Source organism: Pleurodeles waltl, chromosome 4_1, assembly GCF_031143425.1.
Source record: "Pleurodeles waltl isolate 20211129_DDA chromosome 4_1, aPleWal1.hap1.20221129, whole genome shotgun sequence".
Classification (NCBI taxonomy): domain Eukaryota; kingdom Metazoa; phylum Chordata; class Amphibia; order Caudata; family Salamandridae; genus Pleurodeles; species Pleurodeles waltl.
Genome location: NC_090442.1, coordinates 861,280,663 through 861,302,700, shown reverse-complemented (window position 1 = coordinate 861,302,700; position 22,038 = coordinate 861,280,663). Strand labels below are relative to the sequence as shown.

General features: G+C 47.0%; 1 protein-coding gene across 1 annotated transcript in view; it reads left to right on the top strand.

Annotated features, from left to right (window-relative positions):
• The window catches only part of LOC138288593 (uncharacterized), a 284,413-nt gene extending 262,816 nt beyond the window's left edge, over positions 1 to 21,597 (top strand). The window contains exons 3-4 of the mRNA XM_069230092.1: positions 19,088 to 19,147; positions 21,034 to 21,597. Of these exons, the coding sequence (XP_069086193.1) occupies positions 19,088 to 19,147; positions 21,034 to 21,458 (485 nt within the window). The 3' untranslated portion in view covers positions 21,459 to 21,597. The remainder of the gene's footprint in view (positions 1 to 19,087; positions 19,148 to 21,033) is intronic.
• Positions 21,598 to 22,038: the final 441 nt, after the last annotated feature.

Below are 22,038 nucleotides of genomic sequence, written 5' to 3'. Positions count from 1 at the left end.
TGGAAATGGAAACATTGCTATTTTGCTATTGTTACGTTGCTAAAAGCTTTTAATTGTACTCCTTAATGGTGCCTCAATTAATAAGTAGATTGCCGCCCTCATATTTTTACAAATGTACCCCCCTCCAGAAGTATGCCTAGGTGTCGCTTATTTATTTAAGTGTGCCCTCCAGCACAGACAATCTCTACCGCTGCAGTTGTCTTTTTTTTAAACTCAAACTTATCTGGGATTTTTTGTCAATATGATGTACTGTATTTTTTTACTAACTTAATCACTCTTTGCACTTTGCATGATGATACACATATCCAGGCTTAGAATTGGATTGCATGAAGAAACCATTGAGTGCTACTTCATAATTTGTAATATTTTCCTGTTTTGTGATATTAGAACATTTGTATGTGTATGTGTATGTGCTAAGGTAATATAGTAAAGTAAAGTACTAAAGTATCCAAAATGCCGAAGGGGGCTGAAAACATATCCATGAGTTTACACACATGGACACTATGGGCCTCTTTACGACTTTGGCAGTCTTTTCTGAAAACAGCCATTGTGGCGGCTGCCAAAAGATCGCCATGTTTGTGGTAATCCGACTGCCATATTAAGAGTCACACTGGGAAGACAGCCAAAAAACTGACAACATTCAGATACTGCCAGGACACTGGAGGGCGGGAACGAGGCGGTCCCACCACCAACACCGACAGGCTGATAAAATTCCACCCACCGGATTACAAGCCACAAGTCACCACATTGGTTCTTTCACTGTGGAAAACAATTGGCGTTACGAACCACCACAGTCAAAACTCACTACTGTCAGAACACAACACCACATTGAATAGTTGGAATACCCCACACCTGACATCCACACATCTACTCATTACACTATTGAACACCTGCAATACAACCCACAATCCTTTACAACAAAAATGCCATTCACATACCCAAGAGCAGGAAACATTTGTGAGAAAGCACCTTAATACAATAGGCACACATACGCATCTCACTCATCACACACCACACACCACACAACTGCACAACCAACACAACAGACACATCACTAGCACACACAACCCGTGGCAACCGTCTCACCCACACCTCACCAAGTACACAACACTGCACCTTAACACTCACAACACTCCCACACATCGTCTACACCACTACCATGTCCCCCACAAAAACACCCACGATTCACTGACAACGAGTTGAGGGTCATGGTGGATGAAACTGTCAGAGTAGAGCCACAACTGCTTGGATCACAGGTCCAACAAACATCCATTGCCAGAAAAATAGAGCTGTGGCAAAGGATATTTGACAGGGTCAATTCATTGGGAAGCAATCCACGAACTAGGGATGACATCAAGAAGAGATGGAATGACCTACAGGGATGGTGCGTTCCATGCATCACACCACCAAATCGATGTGCAGAAAACTGGCAGTAGGCCCTGACCTCCCCCACAGTTCACATCGTAGAAGGAGAAGGTCTTGGACATACTGCATCCGGAGGGTCTGACTGGAATACTTGGGGGACAAGAGTCTGGAAATTACCCACTACAGTCATGTTACACATTTGTCCTATCTTGCATGCCTTTTCGCGACCCAAATGCTCCCCTTATAACTAAATGCCTTACTAGCCCTCCCAACTATTCAACTAATGCCCCTCTCCTGCATGCCTCACCTCCACTCACCCCAACTGCCCTCATAGCCCTTGCTAATGGCATGTAAACTACTGGCCAATCATATCATTACAACACTCAGAATGCACTAACCCATCATTGTGAAAACCTGGAATGTGCACAACATATCACATGTAAAGCATGTACAAATAAAGTACCAGCAACACCACCTAGAGTGTACCAGTACATGGAATGATAGCAATGCAATGGCACACTCACAATAGTAACCAAAGCAAAATACAGCTAAAGCTCAGTGACCCTTCTAAATGGCCACAGATCCAATATCCAAACCCAGAAATAGACTCACTGGGGTAGGGAAGTAACATGGCAGAGTCATTGCACATGCACAACATCCAGATACTGGACTATTACCTTTGCATAATCACATACTGTGTTCCCAATAACACACCATTCTGCACTGTGCAGCTATCATGTGTGAAATCTAGCAAGAATGACCATTCACAAGCTAACAGAGCTGAACAGTCATGTCAAATATCAGACTAAACCGGAACCCATCTGCAGTGCAAACTGTACCAAACTTGTCTGACAGCTCCCAACATAGACAATGGAAACCAAGACACTGTGTAGTATGTGCAACAAAGTTATGCTGTGCAGCAGCTGTCAATGTCATTGCAGGAAATCTAGCTAAGCCATTGTCTGCATCTCACAAAGCTGTTACCAAACACACAATCTAACCTGTACTCTGTGTCTCACTTCCTTCACAGGTACCCCTGCCACAGCCCCCATGGAGAGGATACCAAAGACTGCCAGTCCCCCTCAGGATGATGGCCCCAGTATGGACAACACACCAGGATGTCTGGACAGTGACGACCAACCTGGCCCATCTGGGACACCTGGTCAGTTAACGAGTCACAGGCATACCCTACCCACATCAACCTCTCCCACACCTTGGGCATTCACATCAAAGCTAACCAATCACCCCAAAACCTGTGTCCCAAGGACTGCTCAATCAATTGTGTGCCTCACAGTACAATGACCTGAGTTGAACCTTGACACCCTAGGCAATGATAGTCCTGCAAACACTGGGAGTTGGCACACCGTGCCAGGAGCAGAGGGAGCTGGGGGTAGGGTGCATGGGAGGGAAGCTGTGGACTAGAAGTTGGGCCCTGAAAGGCACTCTGCTGACCAAGAAACCATCTCCCAAATCCTGAGAACATACCAATCTTCCCAGGACAGAATGGGCCAAATGATTACCATGCTGGGGGAAAATCAAAGTCTGCAGAGGGAATCTCAACAGGAAGTCATGCAGAAGTGACATTCACATAATACCACCATGGCTTCCATTGCAGGGGTGTTGAGGGATATCAACACCACCTGCACTTGTCTCTCAAGACAGCATCAGGTCCCTACCACTAGCACCCTTTCATCTGCCCCATCTACATCTGCAGAAGCTAGTGGTATGTAGGGTCTGCTAGGGAAATCACAGGCCTCTTACACCCCTACCTCTGTAGCTGAAGAACCCCCCATCAACATGGACGTCCATCCTCACATTCAGATGGAGAAGATGCCAAGACCAAACCCACTGCCAGGAAGTGAACCTCTCCTGATTTGTCTCCCTTGTGTGCCACTGATACACCCCATTGACTGTTCTGAGACAGAACTCTATCTTCCCATGGACACTGGACCTGTGCAACCAGCTACTGTAGCAGATACCCTGATGAATCCACCTACCATGACCTCACTAATCACTTTTATGTTAATCTATGCACCATTTATTTGACCATCGCTATGATTATATCCACAATAAGTCACCAGTGAGCACAGATACTGCATATGTGTCTTTAATACAACATCAGCAGTGTCATGCTTGCCAGCTGTGGTCTGGGCATGCACCCCCTGAATTGAACAGCCAGTGTAATGGACATCAGAGGGAGGCACCCTTAACAGGAGAAAAAGTACTACTGAAATGTCACAGGCCAGATGCAAGCGAGTGTGAAATCCAGAGCAACACCAAAGTATGGTCAGTATTTCAATCTGAAAATAGACCATGACAGAGAGTACCATCAGGATGGCAGGCATAGTGGCATATTAACCACACTTACAGGTAATAATAGTCATGGCCATGGTAGACTACCTACCAAGCAAGGTCATCCTGATAGAAACTATGCATCACCAGGTACAGGATCTTCAAATTACCATACCATAGCTATATATGCACTTATACCATGGAACACACAAAGAACATCACTGAGGAACACAGTACTTAAACCATGCACTAAATTAGGCCCCAGAACTGTAGGTTTGTCACTCACCTTTGTCAGTATACAGTGACCTGGAATTTGGATCACAACGTCAGTATACAAACACAGCTAGGTCCCAAAATTCATCACTAGTTACACCACCCATTGTGAAGCCGCAGGGCATGATGCTAACAGCACACATGGGCTGTGTACTACAACTGACACATAATACACCACTGCATATCCCTCCCACCCCCACTGGTACAAGGAAGGGATGAAGCAGTCACAACCCCACTTGTGTGAAGAAAGTACTAACAAGGTACAACACAATGGTGGTCATTCTAACCCTGGCGGTAAAAACCGCCAGGGCGAATGACCGCGGTAGCACTGCTGGGCATTCTGACCGCGGCGGTTCAGCCGCGGCCAGAAACGGAAAGTCGGCGGTGTACCGCCGACTTTCCGCTGCCCTTGAGAATCCTCCATGGCGGCGGAGCGCGCTCCGCCGCCATGGGGATTCTGACACCCCCTACCGCCATCCTGTTCCTGGCGGGTCTCCCGCCAGGAACAGGATGGCGGTAGGGTGTGCCGCGGGGTCCCTGGGGGCCCCTGCAGTGCCCATGCCAATGGCATGGGCACTGCAGGGGCCCCCGTAAGAGGGCCCCACAAAGTATTTCAGTGTCTGCTATGCAGACACTGAAATACGCGACGGGTGCCACTGCACCCGTCGCACCTTCCCACTCCGCCAGCTCAATTCTGAGCCGGCGTCCTCGTGGGAAGGCTGTTTCCCACTGGGCTGGCGGGCGGCCTTTTGGCGGTCGCCCACCAGCCCAGTGGGAAACCCAGAATGACCGCCGCGGTCTTTCGACCGCGGTACGGTCTTTCGACCGCGGTACGGTCTTCTGGCGGTTCCCGCTTGGCGGGCGGCGGGTCAGAATCACCCCCAATGTACCTACATGCATATTATCAGCTACCTGGCTTGTTCTACTCTCATGTCTGTCAGCAAATACCGGTGCCCATTAATAATGAATACCTCAAGCATAGGTTGCAGAGCCAAACAACACAAGGCTATATCATTGAGTGGAAGGAAAAGAGGATAAGAGAAAGCAAGAAACATACCTCAATACTGATTGGACCATTTCAGAAGTGTATGTCAGGATCTGATGTAACTATACATGAAATAGGTGAACATATTGTACTGTACACTTTAATTTAAGTCTGCTTCCAGAACTCACACTTAGGCATTGGAGCATATGGCACCACCACTGATAAAGCTAGAAGGCAGGTGTAAAGGCAGCCAACTATTACAATTTGTGCTCATTTAACACATCATATGCTCTACTTCACATACCTGTATGTCAGTTGAAGTATTGACTGATGAGATCTACCCTAGAGTCAAAGCTTCCTTCTTCCTCAGCCTCTTCATCACTTCCCATGTCTCCATCTCCAGCCACAGGACCAGTTGCTTCCACGTCATCTGCTATCAATGGTATCTGACGTCTCAGTGCTAGATTGTGGAGCATGCAGCAGGCAACGATTATTTGGCATACCTTTTGGGGTGAGTATGGGGGTATCCTCCAGATAGGTCCAGACTCCTGAATCTTGCCTTCAGGAGCCCAAAGGTACGCTCGATTTTACGCCTTGTTCTCCCATGGGGCTCATTGTAACAGAGTTCCCCTGGCGTGGCTGGGTACCTCACAGGTGTCAGCAGCCAAGGGTGATTTAGATAGCCAGAGTCACCTGTGTACACAAAGGGACAACCACTCCAATATTGTATGTGGGAATGAGTAGACTGTAATGACAGGAGACATAACTCACAGACACACACAACAATATTAACTTACTAAGCAGCCAGGCCCTCTGTTTTCAGTCATGTCATCAGATGTGGGACATTACTTTTCCGCATGATGCAGGAATCATGCACAGAACCAGGAAACTTGACTGTGACTTGTGAGATGAGGAATGTGTCCTATCTCATAAAAATCTGCCTTCACATAGGCAAAATCCTCTCGGTGTGGAAACCTGATGTCGGTGTCCAGGTATTTTAACAAAGCAAACAGTACATCCTTCAACACAAGACTGAACATGGGTTGAGACATCCCAGCTGTTAAAGCCACTGAATTTTGAAAGGACTCTGTGGCCAAGAAGTGTAGACTTGAACGATGGAAGGTATGCCATGGGAATTGAGAATTGCAGGCATCAGATCTGGCCCCAACTGAGTACAAAGTTCCATGATGGTCAGATGATTCAGACGATATGTCTGTACGACATTCCTGTCCTCCATGGTTTTCAGGTCTGTTAGTGGACGGTACACTGTTGGATGTCTTACTCCCCCCATGGCACCATTACTATGTAGAGAGAAGGGAGTATACTATGAGTAGTGTTGTATTCACACATCTATTACACATTGCATATTAGCTGACACCTAACAAATGTAGAGAATGCGTAGAACTTCTGACATATACAGTACAGCCCATAGATATTCACTGATTCCTTCCTCATTGCTGCACATTGGCTTACATTAAACATTGGAATGTATAAATGAGACTAATGTAAGTGTACAAGTGTGTAACACTTAGCTGTCCTGCACTATTCACACATAACTATTGTAATTTACCTATATCTACCCATGGCCTATGTACCTCAGAGTCGCTATACATAGATGTCACAATATAATCTAGAGAGGCTGGCGGAGGAGGTCCTACCCCTGTGTGGACAGATATATGGGGCACCAGAGGAGCAGGTGAGTCCTATGACATTGTCATGTGTGATAGATGTGTGTGATGTTGCATACTGCATGTGCATTAGTGTGGGTGCTGATGCATGCAGATGGCATGATGTGTAGGTGTATGCTGAGAAGATGGGAATGAATGGCAACTTGCTGTGCCTGTTGTGCACTGAACTGTCCTATTGGTATGGTGCCAGTTTACATGACTTTCTCTTTTTGTCTGTGTCACCCATGCAGGTAAACTGTAGTTGGCGCTCCATATATGTAGCCAACTGGGAATACATTGTATTCTATTTGCAATACACAGAGATGGAGATCTGGCCCTAGGCTAGAGCATTTGTATGATTAGGTCAGGTGTGTCTAAGTACATGTGAGAGAACAGGGCTGATTGCAAAGGCCCCCTAACTTTTTGCCCCCATTTTCCACTTTTTGCTAGTATTTTCCTGACTCTGATGGTGCCCTGGGTACTGCCAACAAGTCCCAGGGCCTGTGCTCTGTGTAAAATCAGTATGCAAATTAGGCTAATTATAATTGGCTAGGTCAACCTACCTATAAGTCCCTAGTATATGGTAGGGCATGTAGGTTTGGGGACCCCAGCATAGGTAATGCACCCATAGGTGCTCTGCTGAGGTGCCCAGTGTCATTTTAAAGGCAGGCCTGTCTTGCCGGCTGCTTTTAAATTAAAGTTACATGCAAATTCGACTTTGGAATTAAAAGTAGTTCCAAAGTCTTGAACTACCTTATTTTTAGATATGTCACCCCTAAGGTGTGCCCTATATGCCCCTAGGGCTGGGTGCCATGTACCTATAAGCAGGGACCTTATAAAAATAGTTTTAAAAGCCCTGGTGAGGTAAAACAGCCAAATTTGTTTTTCCCTCATTGTAGTGAATGGCCTCCATAGGCTAGAATGGGGAGACTTTATTTTAATTTTAAAAGTCCCCTTAGGTAACAGATACCAGAAGTTTGGTATCAAATTAATTGTTATAATAAATCCCACAACTTCCAGTTGTTGGATTTAATATAACTTGTTCAGGTAAAGAGTTTTAAACTTTACCTGAACAGTTGCAACTTCAGCCCTGCAGTGTTTTTGCTGCTGTGCTCTGATTGGCCAGCCTCTGGCAGCCTGGCCAGGCTGCATGATGAGGTGTGAAGTGGCCTGGCTCCACACAAAGAGATGTGCCTGGGGGAGGAGATCTCCCCCTCAGCAGATGGTGAAGCAGGAAGGGGGAGGGCTGCCAAACTGGTCTTCAAAGGCAGAGAAGGACATTTGGAGCAACCCAGCAACACCCTCACATCCTGCAAACCCAGACAGTTAGGTGGCCCCTTGATTAGATTAGGAGAGGGCAGGAGAGAGGTGTGTTTAGGATTTTTACCCACACCAGTGGGTGGGCTCAGACGGATGTAACCTCCAAAAATCTTTTTCAGCCATGATGGATTTTTGAGGAATGTTGCTCCCTGGGAATGATTTTTGCCACACTTCCCAGGAAGTGGTCATCACAGGGGGAAGGACCCTGCACTTGATCGGAGAACCAGGACCCCCCTGTTTTTCACCCAGGTGCAGGGATAAAACTGGCAGACCTGCACCCACACCTCAGATCCCTATCAGATTCCAACAAGGAAGAAGTACAGGAGAAGAAGGACTGCCCTGCTGGACCCCTGACCTGCACCTGGACACTGCACTCTGGAGGACTGCACCAGCTGCACACTTGGGCTTCACCATTAAAATTACTTTACCTGTCTTCTACTGCTTCAATAAGGGACTCCCTGTTTACTACAGGTGCGAATGATCTGCCCAGAGTCCCCTGCATCAAGTCCTGCAAGCAGAGCCCAGCTGACCAGCGTCCAGTGGCCATTTGAGGATTCTGACCAGGTGCATTCTGGGAATTGTAGTCCCAACTCCCAAGGAGCAACTCAGAGCTTCTGGAACCTTAGATCAAGTTGTGGACACTTCAAGGACACAAAAAGGACCTCTGGAAGAAGATCCAGAAGTTTGGAGATGTTTGGAGCAACTCCATAAGTTGAAGGGGTGCATTGTGGGAGTTGTAGACCCAGACCCCAAGAGGCACTCCAGAGCCTCTGAACCCTTGGCTGGTGCTGTGGACCACTTTCCTGAATCAAACACTTCTGAAAGTAAGTGTGACAGTGTTACGTCATGGGTGGCCTGAACTCTGGACTTTGTTCCTTTTCAGTGTGACCCTTTTTAACCCTTTGAGCGCTAGTTGCTTCTATGCGCTAGAAAGCATTAATTCTTTAAAAATTCATATCTCCAGTTCCCCTTATTCAATTTTATTCGTTTTGGTGTCAATTTAAAGATAAAAATATCATCTAATTTTATTAATCGATTTTGGATTTTTAAACTGTTTCCTGTGTTTTATTCAATTACTGTTTTGTGATATTTGAAAGCTTTATGCTTTGTCTCCTAAGTTAAGCCTTGTCGCTCGTTGCCAAGCTACCAAGGGTTGAGCTAGTTTTAATTTACTGAGACCTAACTGGACATAAGTGGAGGTTAGTGGCCTATTGCTAAGTGTAGGTACTTACCTGCCCTCACCAATAGCCCATTTTCCAACAGTACATCTTTGCATGTGGAGATGTACAGTGACCAGTGCCACATGTGTCACTCCACACAGGTGTATTAAGGTCTGTAGGCTGCTGTTTCATCCTACCTGTCTAGCATACCTGGTACAGGTTTTGACTCCATGTGTGTCTGGCATCTCATTCAGTCAACATGTATGGGCAGATGTGAACACTACATGTGGATTAGTGGTGCTGTCCCCATTGTCTCTTCATGTGCATATTATGAGGTATGTGAAGGTTGTAACTGAAGGACATCCAATATGGGTGTTTAATCATGTATATGTGGCCTACCCAGGCTTTTCCAAGCCATTGAAATGTAAACATATCCCAAGTGTCCCAATGGCTTTGTTTCAGTCGAGGTAAGTGATTAGACAGTCCTACTCATAAACAAATTGCAATGTCCATGCAATATGTGCCAATGTTCTACCAAATACTAGGGCATAATGTGGTAATATATGCCTACATCATGTCACCCCTTACTTGGGGTCAGATCTTGTGGAGTGGGACAATCCTTGTTGCCCTTTGTCTAGCTGATGGGGACAGGTTAGACAGGACATGCTAAGGGGTCACTTCTTGCTATGAGATGTCATTGTTTGGCTGGTAGTACTATTTGTCATACAGGTGTTGTAGTGGTGGCTCTGTATATGCATGTCAGATGGAAAATGAGTTGGCCTCATAGGTATTAGTTGGCTGTCCCATGTTTAGTTGTGGTTGCATTGCTCACTGTAATTGTCAGTGGGACTAGCATGTGTGCTGTGTTAGCCACTGTTGCCAGACATGCATGTATGGTGTGATGTGGCAGATCTGTGTATGGAGACTGCAACTAGGCCTCTAGGATTAGATACATGTAGTGATATAGCTGGTCTCCAGACATGTATTGTCAGATTCAGATGGCACCTGACTGGGACACGTTGTGCCTTCATCATGGATTGTATCCATAGTGTAAGATATGTCCAGGGGGTTCAGCTAGGCATGTGATAGCAATGGCAGGAGCTGTGTAGTTACTCAATTGAGTTGTCTTGACCAGCATGGTACATTCCTTGTGGACATTGACATGTCAGGAGTTATATGCGGACATGCATGATATGATGTTATCTGTCAACTGCTGTTCCTTATGGTGATAGGGGATGTATGGCATGGATGAGGATAGTTTTTCAGCTTTAGGTAAGGCATGATGTGCACGCTGTCATAGGTTTACACGTGAAGAGATGGAAGGGTCCAGTTGTGGTACCTCACATGGATCATGATAATAGTGAGAAATATGACATGAAGGGGGGGGGGTAGCAGTGACATGTTGTGACATGAAGTAGGATTGTGATATTCCATATGGGATTCCCTGGCCAGGAGATGATTCTTACAGTTGTGCATGTTGTTATGTATATATGTGAAGAATGTGATGACTCTCTCTCTCTCTCTCTCTCTCTCTTTCCCTCCCTCCTTCTCTCTCTATTTGTGTGCATCAACACCGGCATGTGAAGGAGACGGGGCATAGGTGAGTGGGGAAGCTGCCCACCACAGGACCCAGTGGCCAGGAGGGCAGGGGGAGTGCCACAGGGAGACAGGAACATCATCATTATTTTCAGAATCCTCCTCTAGTGGACACTCCCTGGCAGTGGCACACCCTTGAGGGACCACCCCAGCACTACCTTTGTCCACCACCCCCATTTCTACCACCGCCCTCCCTTTAGCTCCCAACCCAGTTGTCCGTGCCCGCTCACCCAAGAGGGTGGGCATCTCCTTCACTGCAGGCACCTCTCCCCCTGCCCCAGTCAGCCCTGCTGCCCTAGGCTAGGAGGCTATTGACCTCCTGAGGTCAATCTCTGTGGGTCAGCTGACCATCGTGAATGCCATCCAGGGACTAGCAACTCAAGTCCAGCAGAGTAATGCGTTCCCAGAGGGCATTCACAGTGCACTGGCAGGCCTACATAGATCCTTTCAGCCTCTGGCCTCCACAGTGATGGCAGCAATTCACCCTTTCTCTCCCGTCCCCCTCCACCTTCCTCTTCCAAAACCCAAACCCCACTTCCCAAACCCACCCAAAGCACACAGACAGACCAGCATGCATCCACCTCAACATCTAAAGGTAGCTCAAACACAAGCACCACAAAACCCACCAACAGCGTGCACACAAACAACACCCACTGCACACACAGCAACAGTGACTTCCTGCAATGACACCCCTACCAATCCTAGCACCTCTGACACTACAGCTGACATACCTGCAATCACCACACCCACATTCACTGATCTGGCCACAACTCCTATCCACCCCACAGTCACAACAATAGCAGACGCTCAGACATCTATCCAAGTCACCACATCTGCAGCTACCACAAGTACTGACACACCTAAATGCAGCACATCCAGCATGCCTGCGGTCACCAACCCAACAGACAGTCACCCATCCACCACAACATCTCACAGCACCCCCACCACCCTCCTCCCAAGACACATAAACACCCACACTCACTCACCCAATAGACACCCACCACCCACAAGCATACCTCACTCACACATGCACCCAAAACATCCACCAAGAAACCTCTTACAAGCACTACTTCTCCCTCCACTCCTAAACCCTTTTGACATGACTGTCCCTGTGCAAGTAAGAAGCATTTCCTCTCAGAGTTTTCCCTTTTCCCTACTCCTTTCCCACCCGTGATACTCCTAAACAATTAGTGTCCCTCCCCAAGTCCAGTCATTCCACCTCCAAGACCTCTCCTGCCCCCTGCAAGCTCCCATGCCCCACCCCACCAGGAAGTCGACCCCTCCTAAGAGTTCCCAACCCTCTCCTAAGTCTCGACCAAGCCCCCCCTCCCAAGCCCAAACCCAAGGATCTCCCTCTCAAACCAAAGCCCAAATCCCCTCTTCCTGCCCCCCAATCCCTGAGGTGCCTGCCTGCCCCCTTGATGCCCCAACCAATAGAGATTACATGGCAGTCAGGAGTCAAGTTGGGGCATAGAGATGCATTTTGTGCATTTTGCACTTGGACATTTTGGATGGGCCTATGGCCTTTGTACATATTTTAACAAAGATTTATTTCTGTATTTTAATAATTATCAGTGCCAACCTGTTGTTGGTTCAAAGCTAACATCTTTGTCCTGCATTTCTTTTCTTAAGTCAGTTTTGCTATTGGCGGATATTTTTTGTGTGTACTGTGTACGCATTTGTGTGTGAGTGGTGGTTGTGCTACCAGTTGTGTCTGGCCTGCATGTGTGGTTGTGTGCATGGCATTTATCCCCCAGTGGTGTGTGTATTGAGTGATGGGCATGTGTATGTTGGGGGCATGTAACTGTGTTGGTATGGTGTGGTGTTTGTGTTGACATGTGTTATGTGCGGTGTTGTGTGCATTTGTGTGTTTGTACTGTGTGCGTATGGATTGGCATATGTGAACCATTGTGATGTGTGCTTGCGGGGCATGTGTTATGGCTCATTGTTTGGATGTCTGATTGTGTATACTTGTCTCTAGAGTTGTTACGTTGTGCTATATGATTGAATTGTGACATGGAGGTGTGTAGTGTGTGTTCTTAAGGGTGCATTTGTGTTGTTGTGGTAGTGGTGATGTTGTGTCATTTAATGGTGTTGTGTATTGTGTGTGAGTGTGCCGCTGCTGTATATCTTGGTGTCGATGTGCCTTTTAGCTTTTGTGGGTGTGTGATGGGTATGGTGTGTGTAGTTGAATGTGCATGTGTGTATGTGGCAGTGTGTGTGTCAGTGTGAGGTAACGTGTGTGTGTCACCATCGTCAGCCATCCCAGGTGTGTATGTTGTGTGAGTAGGTACTTTGACATTTCACAACAGTGACAGGTGAGTGTGTGTGCTTACGGTTGGTGTTGTCCTCATCGTCACTGGTTCTGAAGCCGCTGGGCGACCAGGAGCAGCGGGAAGATGGGTAGTTCTGGTTCAATGGCAGCTCTGGATGAGTTTCGCTTCCTAGAGGTGAGTGTTTCATTTTATAGAGTTGGTTTCCGCCAGGGTTTTCATGGTGGTGTGACCGCAGCAGAAACCTTGGCGGTGTGTAGCCCCATAATGTTTCTGGCGGAAACATGGTCTCTGCCAGTCTGAAGGTGGCTATCGTCATCCATGGCAGCTTGACCGCTCTGACGGTGCCAGCAGTGCCTTGGCTGTATTCTGTTGGGACGACCGCCACAGTCATAATATGGCGGTCTTCTCCCCCAGCTTGTTAGCGCCATGACCGACATCGCTAACATGGCAGTCCTGAGACTGCCAAACTCGTAATGACCCCTTATGTGTTACATTTATAAATAGCAGCCATTTCACTCCCAGAGGCCTGCAAACACAATACCATATCAATAACAGAGAAATACAGACATTTGTTTAAATTAGAAGAATTTAAAGTAAAGAAACATGGCTCATAAAACATTAAGACATCATTGGCTTGATTGAAAGAGGAGAAACATAAAGTTTCATAGAACTTTTTTTCTTCACTTTAAATTTCTCCCATTTAAAAAATACCTGTATTATTTAGTATTAGAAATGGGGTCTTTGGTTGACAGTCAGGTTACCCCCTGGTCAAGCAAGGACCCTCCCTCTAGTCAGGGTAAAAGAGAATCACCCTCAGCTAACCCCTGCTTACCCCCTTGGTAGCTTGGGAGAGCAGTGGGCTCAACTTCAGAGTGCTAGGTGTAAAGTATTTGTACCAACACACACAGTAACTTAATGAAAACACTACAAAATGACACAACACCAGTTTAGAAAAATAGGAAATATTTATCTAAACAAAACAAGACCAAAACAACAAAAATCCACAATATACAATTAAAGTTTTCAATTAAAAAGCAAAAATAGTCTTTCTGTAGTTTAATACACACACTAACACTGTTAGCGTAAAAATTTACATTGGGTGCGTCAAAAATAACACCCCTCTGGCGAGTGTGCGTCAAAAAGGGCTTCCAATGCGACGATTTCATTCACAAGCAAGACCTTGTGTTGTTTCTCCTTTCATCGGGTCGGGTGCGACATTTCTTCTCTCCGGAGGAAAGTGATGCGTATCCGGTCAGCACTCTCGGGTCCAGGCAGGCCTTGCGTTGTTTTTAAATGCCCAGCGGTGCTTGTGTCTGAAATCCAGCCGCACGATGATCCGAAAAGCACGCAGCTCGGGTTGCGATCTCCCAGCCTCCCTCAGCGATGCTGCACGTCATTTATCCAGCTCCGTGCGTCGATTCTTCAGTCGCATTTCCAGCAAGCGTCAATTTTCAGCCAGGGAGCAGACGGCGCGTCGTTTCTCCAGCTGCAGATCGGAGTTGGGTCGATCTTTTCCCCGCACGGCATCCTGTTCGTACATTTCCTCCTCTTAGGCTGCCAGCATCTCCTTTAAGGGTCCCAGGAACTGGATGGGCACCACAGGGCAGAGTAGGAGTCTCTCTAGAGACTCCAGGTGCTGGCAGAGAGAAGTCTTTGCTGTCCCTGAGACCTCAAACAACAGGAGGCAAGCGCTTAACAAAGCCCTTGGAGAGTTCTTCTCAAAATGGAAGGCACACAAAGTCCAGTCTTTGCCCTCTTACTCTGGCAGAAGCAGCAACTGCAGGATGGCTCCACAAAGCACAGTGACAGGCAGGGCAGCTCTTCTTCCTCAGCTCTTCAGCTCTTCTCCAGGTAGAGGCTCCTCTTGTTTCCAGAAGTGTTCTAAGGTCCGTGGTTTTGGGTGCCTTTCTTATACCCAATTTCTCCTTTGAAGTAGGCCTACTTCAAAGTAAAGTCTCTTTTGAATGTGAAATCCTGCCTTGCCCAGGCCAGGCCCCAGACACTCACCAGGGGGTTGGAGACTGCATTGTGTGAGGGCAGGCACAGCCCTTTTAGGTATGAGTGACTACTCCTCCCCTCCCTCCTAGCACAGATGGCTCATCAGGATATGCAGGCTACACCCCAGGTCCCTTTGTGTCACTGTCTAGTGTGAGGTGCAACCAGCACAACTGTCAAACTTACCCAGACAGGGAATCCACAAACAGGCAGAGTCACAGAAATGGTATAAGCAATAAAATGCTCACTTTCCAAAAGTGGCATTTTCAAAAACACAATCTTAAAATCAACTTTACTAAAAGATGTATTTTAAATTGTGAGCTCGAGACCCCAAACACATGTCCATCCGCTCTCAAAGGGAATCTACACTTTAATTAGATTTAAAGGTAGCCCCCATGTTAACCTATGAGAGGGACAGGCTTCGCAACAATGAAAAACAAATTTAGCAATATTTCACTGTCGGGACATATAAAACACATTACTATATGTCCTACCTTAACCAGAAACTGCACCCAGCCCTTGGGGCTACCTAGGGCCTACCTTAGGGGTGTCTGACATGTAAGAAAAGGGAAGGTTTAGGACTGGCAAGTGGGTACACTTGCCAAGTCAAATTTACAGTTAAAACTGCACACACAGACACTGCAATGGCAGGTCTGAGACATGATTACAGAGCTACCCATGTGGGTGGCACAACCAGTGCTGCAGGCCCACTAGTAGCATTTGATGTACAGGCCCTGGCACCTCTAGTGAACCTTATTAGGGACTTACTAGTAAATCAAATATGCCAGTCATTGATAAGCCAATTACATACACATTTTGTAAAAGACCACTTGAACTTTAGCACTGGTTAGCAGTGGTAAAGTGCCCAGAGTAACAAAAACTGCAGAATCAGAGTCCAGCACACTTCAACAACCTGGGAAAAAGAGGCAAAAAGTTAAGGGAGACCACGCCAAGGATGAAAAGTCTAACATGTGTCCCCCCCCAGCTGAAAGTGGAGAGCAACTACCCAATCTCATGGGAGTTCTCATCACTAAGGGGGAAGAACCTGGACAGACCATCAGCATTGGCGTGTTCTGTACCAGGACGGTGTTCCACCATAAAGTCCATCCCCTGTAGGGAAATGGACCACCTCAACAGTTTGGGATTCCCACCCCTCATCTGCATTAACCATCTGAGGGGCCTGTGGTCAGTATGAACTCAGAAGTGAGTCCCAAACAAGTAGTGTCTTAGTTTCTTCAGTGCCCAGAGCACAGCAAACGCTTCACGTTCTATGGCACTCCACCTACGTTCCCTGGGTAGTAACCTCCTGATAATGAAGGCTACGGGTTGATCTAGGCCTTCTTCATTAAGCTGTGAGAGTACTGCTCCAATACCATGCTCTGAGGCGTCTGTTTGCACAACAAATTCCTTGGAGTAATCAGGTGCCTTCTGCACAGGTGCTGTGCACATGGCCACCTTCAGGGCATCAAAACATTCTAGCAAGCCTCTGTTCAGATCACTTTCCTGGGTTGCTTCTTCGAAGTCAGCTCAGTTAAGGGGGTAACAATGGTACCATATCCCTTAACAAACCTCCTGTAGTATCCTGTGAGGCCTAAAAAGTCTCTCACTTCAGTCTGGGTCTTGGGAGGCTCCCAAGCCAGAATTGTGTCAATCTTAGGCTGTCAGGGTGCCACCTAGCCACTCCCAATCTGGTGTCCTAAGTACACCACAGAACCCTGCCCTATTTGGCACTTGCTCGCCTTTATAGTGAGGCCTGCCTTCTGCAGGGCCTCTAACACTCTCCAGAGTTGTTGCAGGTGTTCCTCCCATGTGGAACTGAAAACAGCAATGTCATCCAGGTAGGCGGCACTGAACTCATCCAGTCCAGCCAACACCTGGTTGACTAACCTCTGAAAGGTGGGAGGGCATTCTTCATCCCAAATGAGGTCACTTTGAATTGAAAGTGTCCATCTGGGGTAGGGAATGCTGAACTCTCCTTGGCCCCCTCAGTTAGGCCAATCTGCCAATACCCAGATGTTAAGTGAAACATACTGAGGTACTTGGCAGCTCCTAACAGGTCAATGAGCTCGTCAGCTCGGGGGATGGGGTGTGCGTCAGTCTTGCTGACCGCATTGACTCCCCGGTAGTCCACACGAAACCTGAGTTCTGGAGTGACACCGGGTGCAGCAGCCTTGGGACCAATACCATTAGGCTGGCCCAAGGACTGCTGGATTGCTCAATAACCCCTAGGGTAAGCATTTTGGATACCTCATCCTTAATGCATGCCCTGACCCTGTCAGTCACCCTGGAAACTTTTTGTTTAATAGGTGTACTGTCCCCAGTGTCCACATCATGTGTGCACAAGTGGGTGACTCCTGGGATCAGGGAAAACAGTGAGGCAAACTGTCCCAACACGTGGCGACAGTCACCTTGCTGCTCCTCAGTCAGGGAGGGGGAGAGGATCACTCCCTCCACTGACCCATCTTTTTCTCCTGCAGACAGGAGGTCAGGAAGAGGCTCACTCTACTTCCTCCACCAAATCATCTGTCGCAAGGAGCATGGACAGTTCAATCCGCTCAACGTGAGGTTTGAGGCGGTTGACATGCAGGACCCTAAAGGGTTCCTTGGGGACTGCAAGTCCACCAGGCATGTGACTTCACTTCTGTGCTCCACCACCTCAAATGGCCCAGTCCACTTGTCCTGGAGCGCCCTTGGCTCCACTGGTGCTATCACCCACACTTTTTGTCTAGGTTGAAACTCGAGCAGAGTAGCATTCTGGTCATGCCAGCATTTCATGTCCTCCTGGCTTCCTTCCAGGTTCTCCTGTGTGAGACTCCTGAAGCGGGCAGTCTGGTTTCTCAAAGCCAGCATGTAACTGAGAACATCCTGGGGGGGTTTAGTAGGAGCTTTTTCCAAAGCCTTCTTCACCAGACTCAAAGGTCCGCTCACAGGATGGCCATAAATCAGCTCAAAGGGACTAAGCCCAAGTCCCTTCTGAGGCACCGCCCTGTAGGCGAACAGAAGGCATGGTAAGAGGACGTCCCACTTCCGCCTCAAGGGCTCTAACAGGCCCATGATCATGCCTTTCAAGGTGCGGTTGAGTCTCTCAACCAGACCATCACTTTGGGGGTAGTAAGGGGTGGTGAACTTGTAGGTTACCCCACACTCCTTCCACAGAGACTTCATATACGTGGATATGAATTTGGTACCCCTATCAGATACCACTTCCTTGGGGAACCCCGTGTGGGTAAAAATCCCCATCAAAGCATGTCTGGGTTTGGTTCAAGGAGGGGAATGTTCCTTTTTACACAAATGTTGTGCAATATGGCACAAGTGAGTATGATCTTACAGACCATCTCTAGGGAAAACTAGCGCAAAAACGTCGCAAACTTACGAAATACAATTGTATTTTGCAAGTTAGCGCAGTTTCTGCATCAAAAAATGACGCAAATGCGGCGCAAAAAAAGTATAAATATGGGCCCTAATGTGTATTTGTTGCACAATGTGTAGGAAGACCAATGCTAGCAGTCAGATGGCTCATGTTTTCAACACATACCGGATGCCTGTAGCAGTATGTAATGTAGTGTTGCCTTTGTGTCAGACAAGCAACACGTTAATGCCTCTATTTGAACTCTACAGGTCATATTGGCCAGTGAGAAAGTCATGTAGAAACAACATACCTACATATGTTGACGCCATAGCTAGACAGAAAATTGTAAACCCATGATGATGCTATAAATGTGTGGTGCCTTCACGTCACATGAAGTTAGCTATGTTGTCCACACATATGTCACATGTGTGTCTGGTTGCTGTGTGTTGAAAATGTCCACCTAGCCTGTTTGATTGTGAGGGGTCATGCAGTCCTCAAGTAACCAGCTTTTGGATGTCTCTCTGGGATGCACATGATGAGATGTATGCAAGCCATTATTGTTGGGGCATTCTAATGGAGGGGTATCTTTGACAACACCTGACTGTCCTGGCCACTGCATGTGTGTAGTAGGGTGTGTAACTGTAGCAGGAGACTCATCCAATGTTAATGTTGAATAAAAATTCATCCTTGCAGTATGAGCATGTGGGAAAGTGTATCATTACCATGTCATATTCACACAGTGTCATAGTAACTGCAATTATTTGTCAGTGCACCAAGTCTGAGTATATTCTTCCTTTCATGCTTTACAGGTGGACCAGCACCGTACACCGTGGGAGAGGTGGCACATTTTGAGGACCCCGATACCTACAGTGAGTGTGGCCTGAGTGCTATATTTATTATTTGCTAGTGATGCATGATGGACTACTGTGTGTTCAACAGAATTCAGGATTTGATGCGCTGGCCGTTCATTGGCATTGTTGCTTTAGTGGGATTTCAAATATCACTTCTGTTTCTGTAGACCAATACTTAGCCATCTCTCAGATTTAGGGGCTGTAGGCCATTCCAGTTGGGCCGCTATGGGGAATGGGATGAGTCATGTGGAATACACTGGTTAATGTAAGAGTTGCTCTGGGACTTGGCTTGAACTGAGTCTGCACATCAGACTGACATTCTCCCAGATAGCTTTGGCAAATGGCTTGTATGAAATGTGCAGCTTCCTAGTTGAGGATGCACTGTGTACACTGTCGGTTGGATCTTCCGGGGGCATGTACTTCCACTAGTTGAACTATAAGTGTGTGTGACTATAGTGCAATGGCCTAGGTGTTCAGTCGACTCATGATCATGGGTGTTCTTGCTCCTCTGTGTGTGTTGTAAAACATGCCTCAATGATAGTATGTGATGTTGGCCTGAGTCAGAGCATTTTGACATGTGTGGACCTTGGATATGACAATGTTTGGCTGACTCCAACGTGTTGCTAGCCCTTCATTGGTGTTGTGTGTGAAGGCACATACTTGTTGACCTTTCTATACACTCCTGGGTGTGCATTGAACCTTGGATTGTTGGTTGTTCTTCCCACCCCACCCTCAAAGACTGCCATGTGATTGGGAATAGGGTACCTAGGACTGTAGCAACTAGTATGTTACACATACTTGTGACCTTTTGCAACTTTGTTTAGAACCTAGGGCCAGATGTAGCAAACAGTTTTCAAGTTGCAAACGGCAAAAATCGCCCTTTGCGAGTCGCAAAAGTCTGTTTGCTATGCAGAAATGCATTTTGTGAGTCGGAACCGACTCGCAAAATGCATTTCCGACTCGCAAATAGGAGGGGGTGTTCCCTTCCTAATTGCGACTCGCAGTGGTATGCAATTCCATTTGCGACCGAGTACGTGGTCGCAAAGGGAGTCGCAGTTACCATCCACTTGAAGTGGATGGTAACCCACTCGCAAACTGGAAGGGGTCCCCATAGGACCCCTTCCCCTTTGAGAGTGGACACAAAAATATTTTTGCAGAGCAGGCAGTGGTCCAAGGGACCACTACCTGCCCTGAAAAAATCCGAAACTAAAGGTTGTTTTTTTTTTTCTAAGTGCAGCTCGTTTTCCTTTAAGGAAAACGGGCTACACTTGAGAAAAAAAAACCTGCTTTATTTAAAAGCAGTCACGGACATGGAGGTCTGCTGTTCCCAGCAGGCCTCCATCCCCGTGAGTGCCCATAGTCCCTAAGGGGGCTTAAATTGGGACCCACCTCATTGATATTAATGAGGTGGGTCTTTGCGACCCCATAGCGACTCGCAGACGGTGTCGGAGACACCGTTCTGCATAGCAAATTGCAAGTCGCAATTTTACGTCTTCCTACATCTGGCCCCTAGTGTACACATTCGGTTATGGCCCATGGGTTCAATATTAGCAAACAACAAATTACAAATGGCATTGAGTGAGGGTTGTGATAGTTAGCACATAGAGTGACATATGTGGTGAAGTCAGTATGCGGAAGAGGTTCAGCCATAATGTCAGATGCATTAGGCATTATTTGGATGAGTAATTTAGGCTGATGTCATCCATCATGTAGAGACATGGATATGCTAGGTGTGAGATGCCCTTATGTATGCAGGCTTCACATGTACTTCCTCTGAGACTTTAAGTGAACTATGTTGTGACAATTGCTGCAACAAATACATTACAAGTAATGTACAAATAACCATTTGTGCTATTCCACCCAATGCAATTCCAAAGGTAAATATTTGCCATTTCTCTTCACAGCTGCAAACATGAGTGCCGCAGATAGACACCAATTTGAGAGGCGTGCCATGCGATACAGGCATATCCTGCAGGTGCAGTCGGGGTACCGGAGGATGGCCCGAAAATATCAATCAGATCGGGCCTCCGGGGCATGGTGGGCCTCACCACAAGGTGGGCCTACATTGCCCACAACAGCCACCAACACCACATCCACCAGGTCTCCCCAAGTGGCCCCAGCAACGTTGGGCATAGTTGACCCTGGCTCCTCATCCAGACCTGGACCCAGCCATGTTCAACAACCAGGACAGTCCAGTGGGCATTCAACTACTGGCACAAGGTCCACCTCGGCCGGCACACAGACAGCATCAGCCCCTCCTGTGGACCCAGCCGCATTCTTGGCATTGAGCCGTAAATTGGACAAGGTGTTTAATAAGTGGACAAGCTGAGCCAGGATGTGGCGTATATAAAAAAAAGGGTTCGCTCCATCAGGCGGACCCTACGGAGGGCCAACCTCTAGGACATTTGCCTTGTTTTACTTTTACCCCTCCCCTCTCTCTTCTTTCCTATTTTGTACTGATAGTTGGGTTTTGGGGATTAGTATTAGGTTAGTATAGGTAATTAGCTTAGTTAGTGTTAGGGAAGAGGGTGGGGGGTCCTTATTCTTTCTATCTTTATTTTTTGGGTGGGTGGGTGGGGGACGTCAATGTTGGGATTCCTGTTTGTTTAAAAAAAAAAAATACAAAAACCCCAAAAAAATATATATATATGATTGTTTAGGATAGTATAGTATGTGTGTAGGTTAGTAAGTGTTGTCCTGCATGTGTCCTGTCTCATAATGGTGGGTGGGGGGTTGATGTTTAGATCGTTTCGTTATATGTGTAGAGTAAGTTTAGCTTAGGTTAGTTAGGGACAGTTGTGGGTTAGTAGTAGTCAGGTTAGATTAGTGTAGGTATTACTTTTCCCTTAGTTGCCTCTTGTGTGAATAAATAGTAATAAATATATAGTTAACCCTTTACATGATGCGTT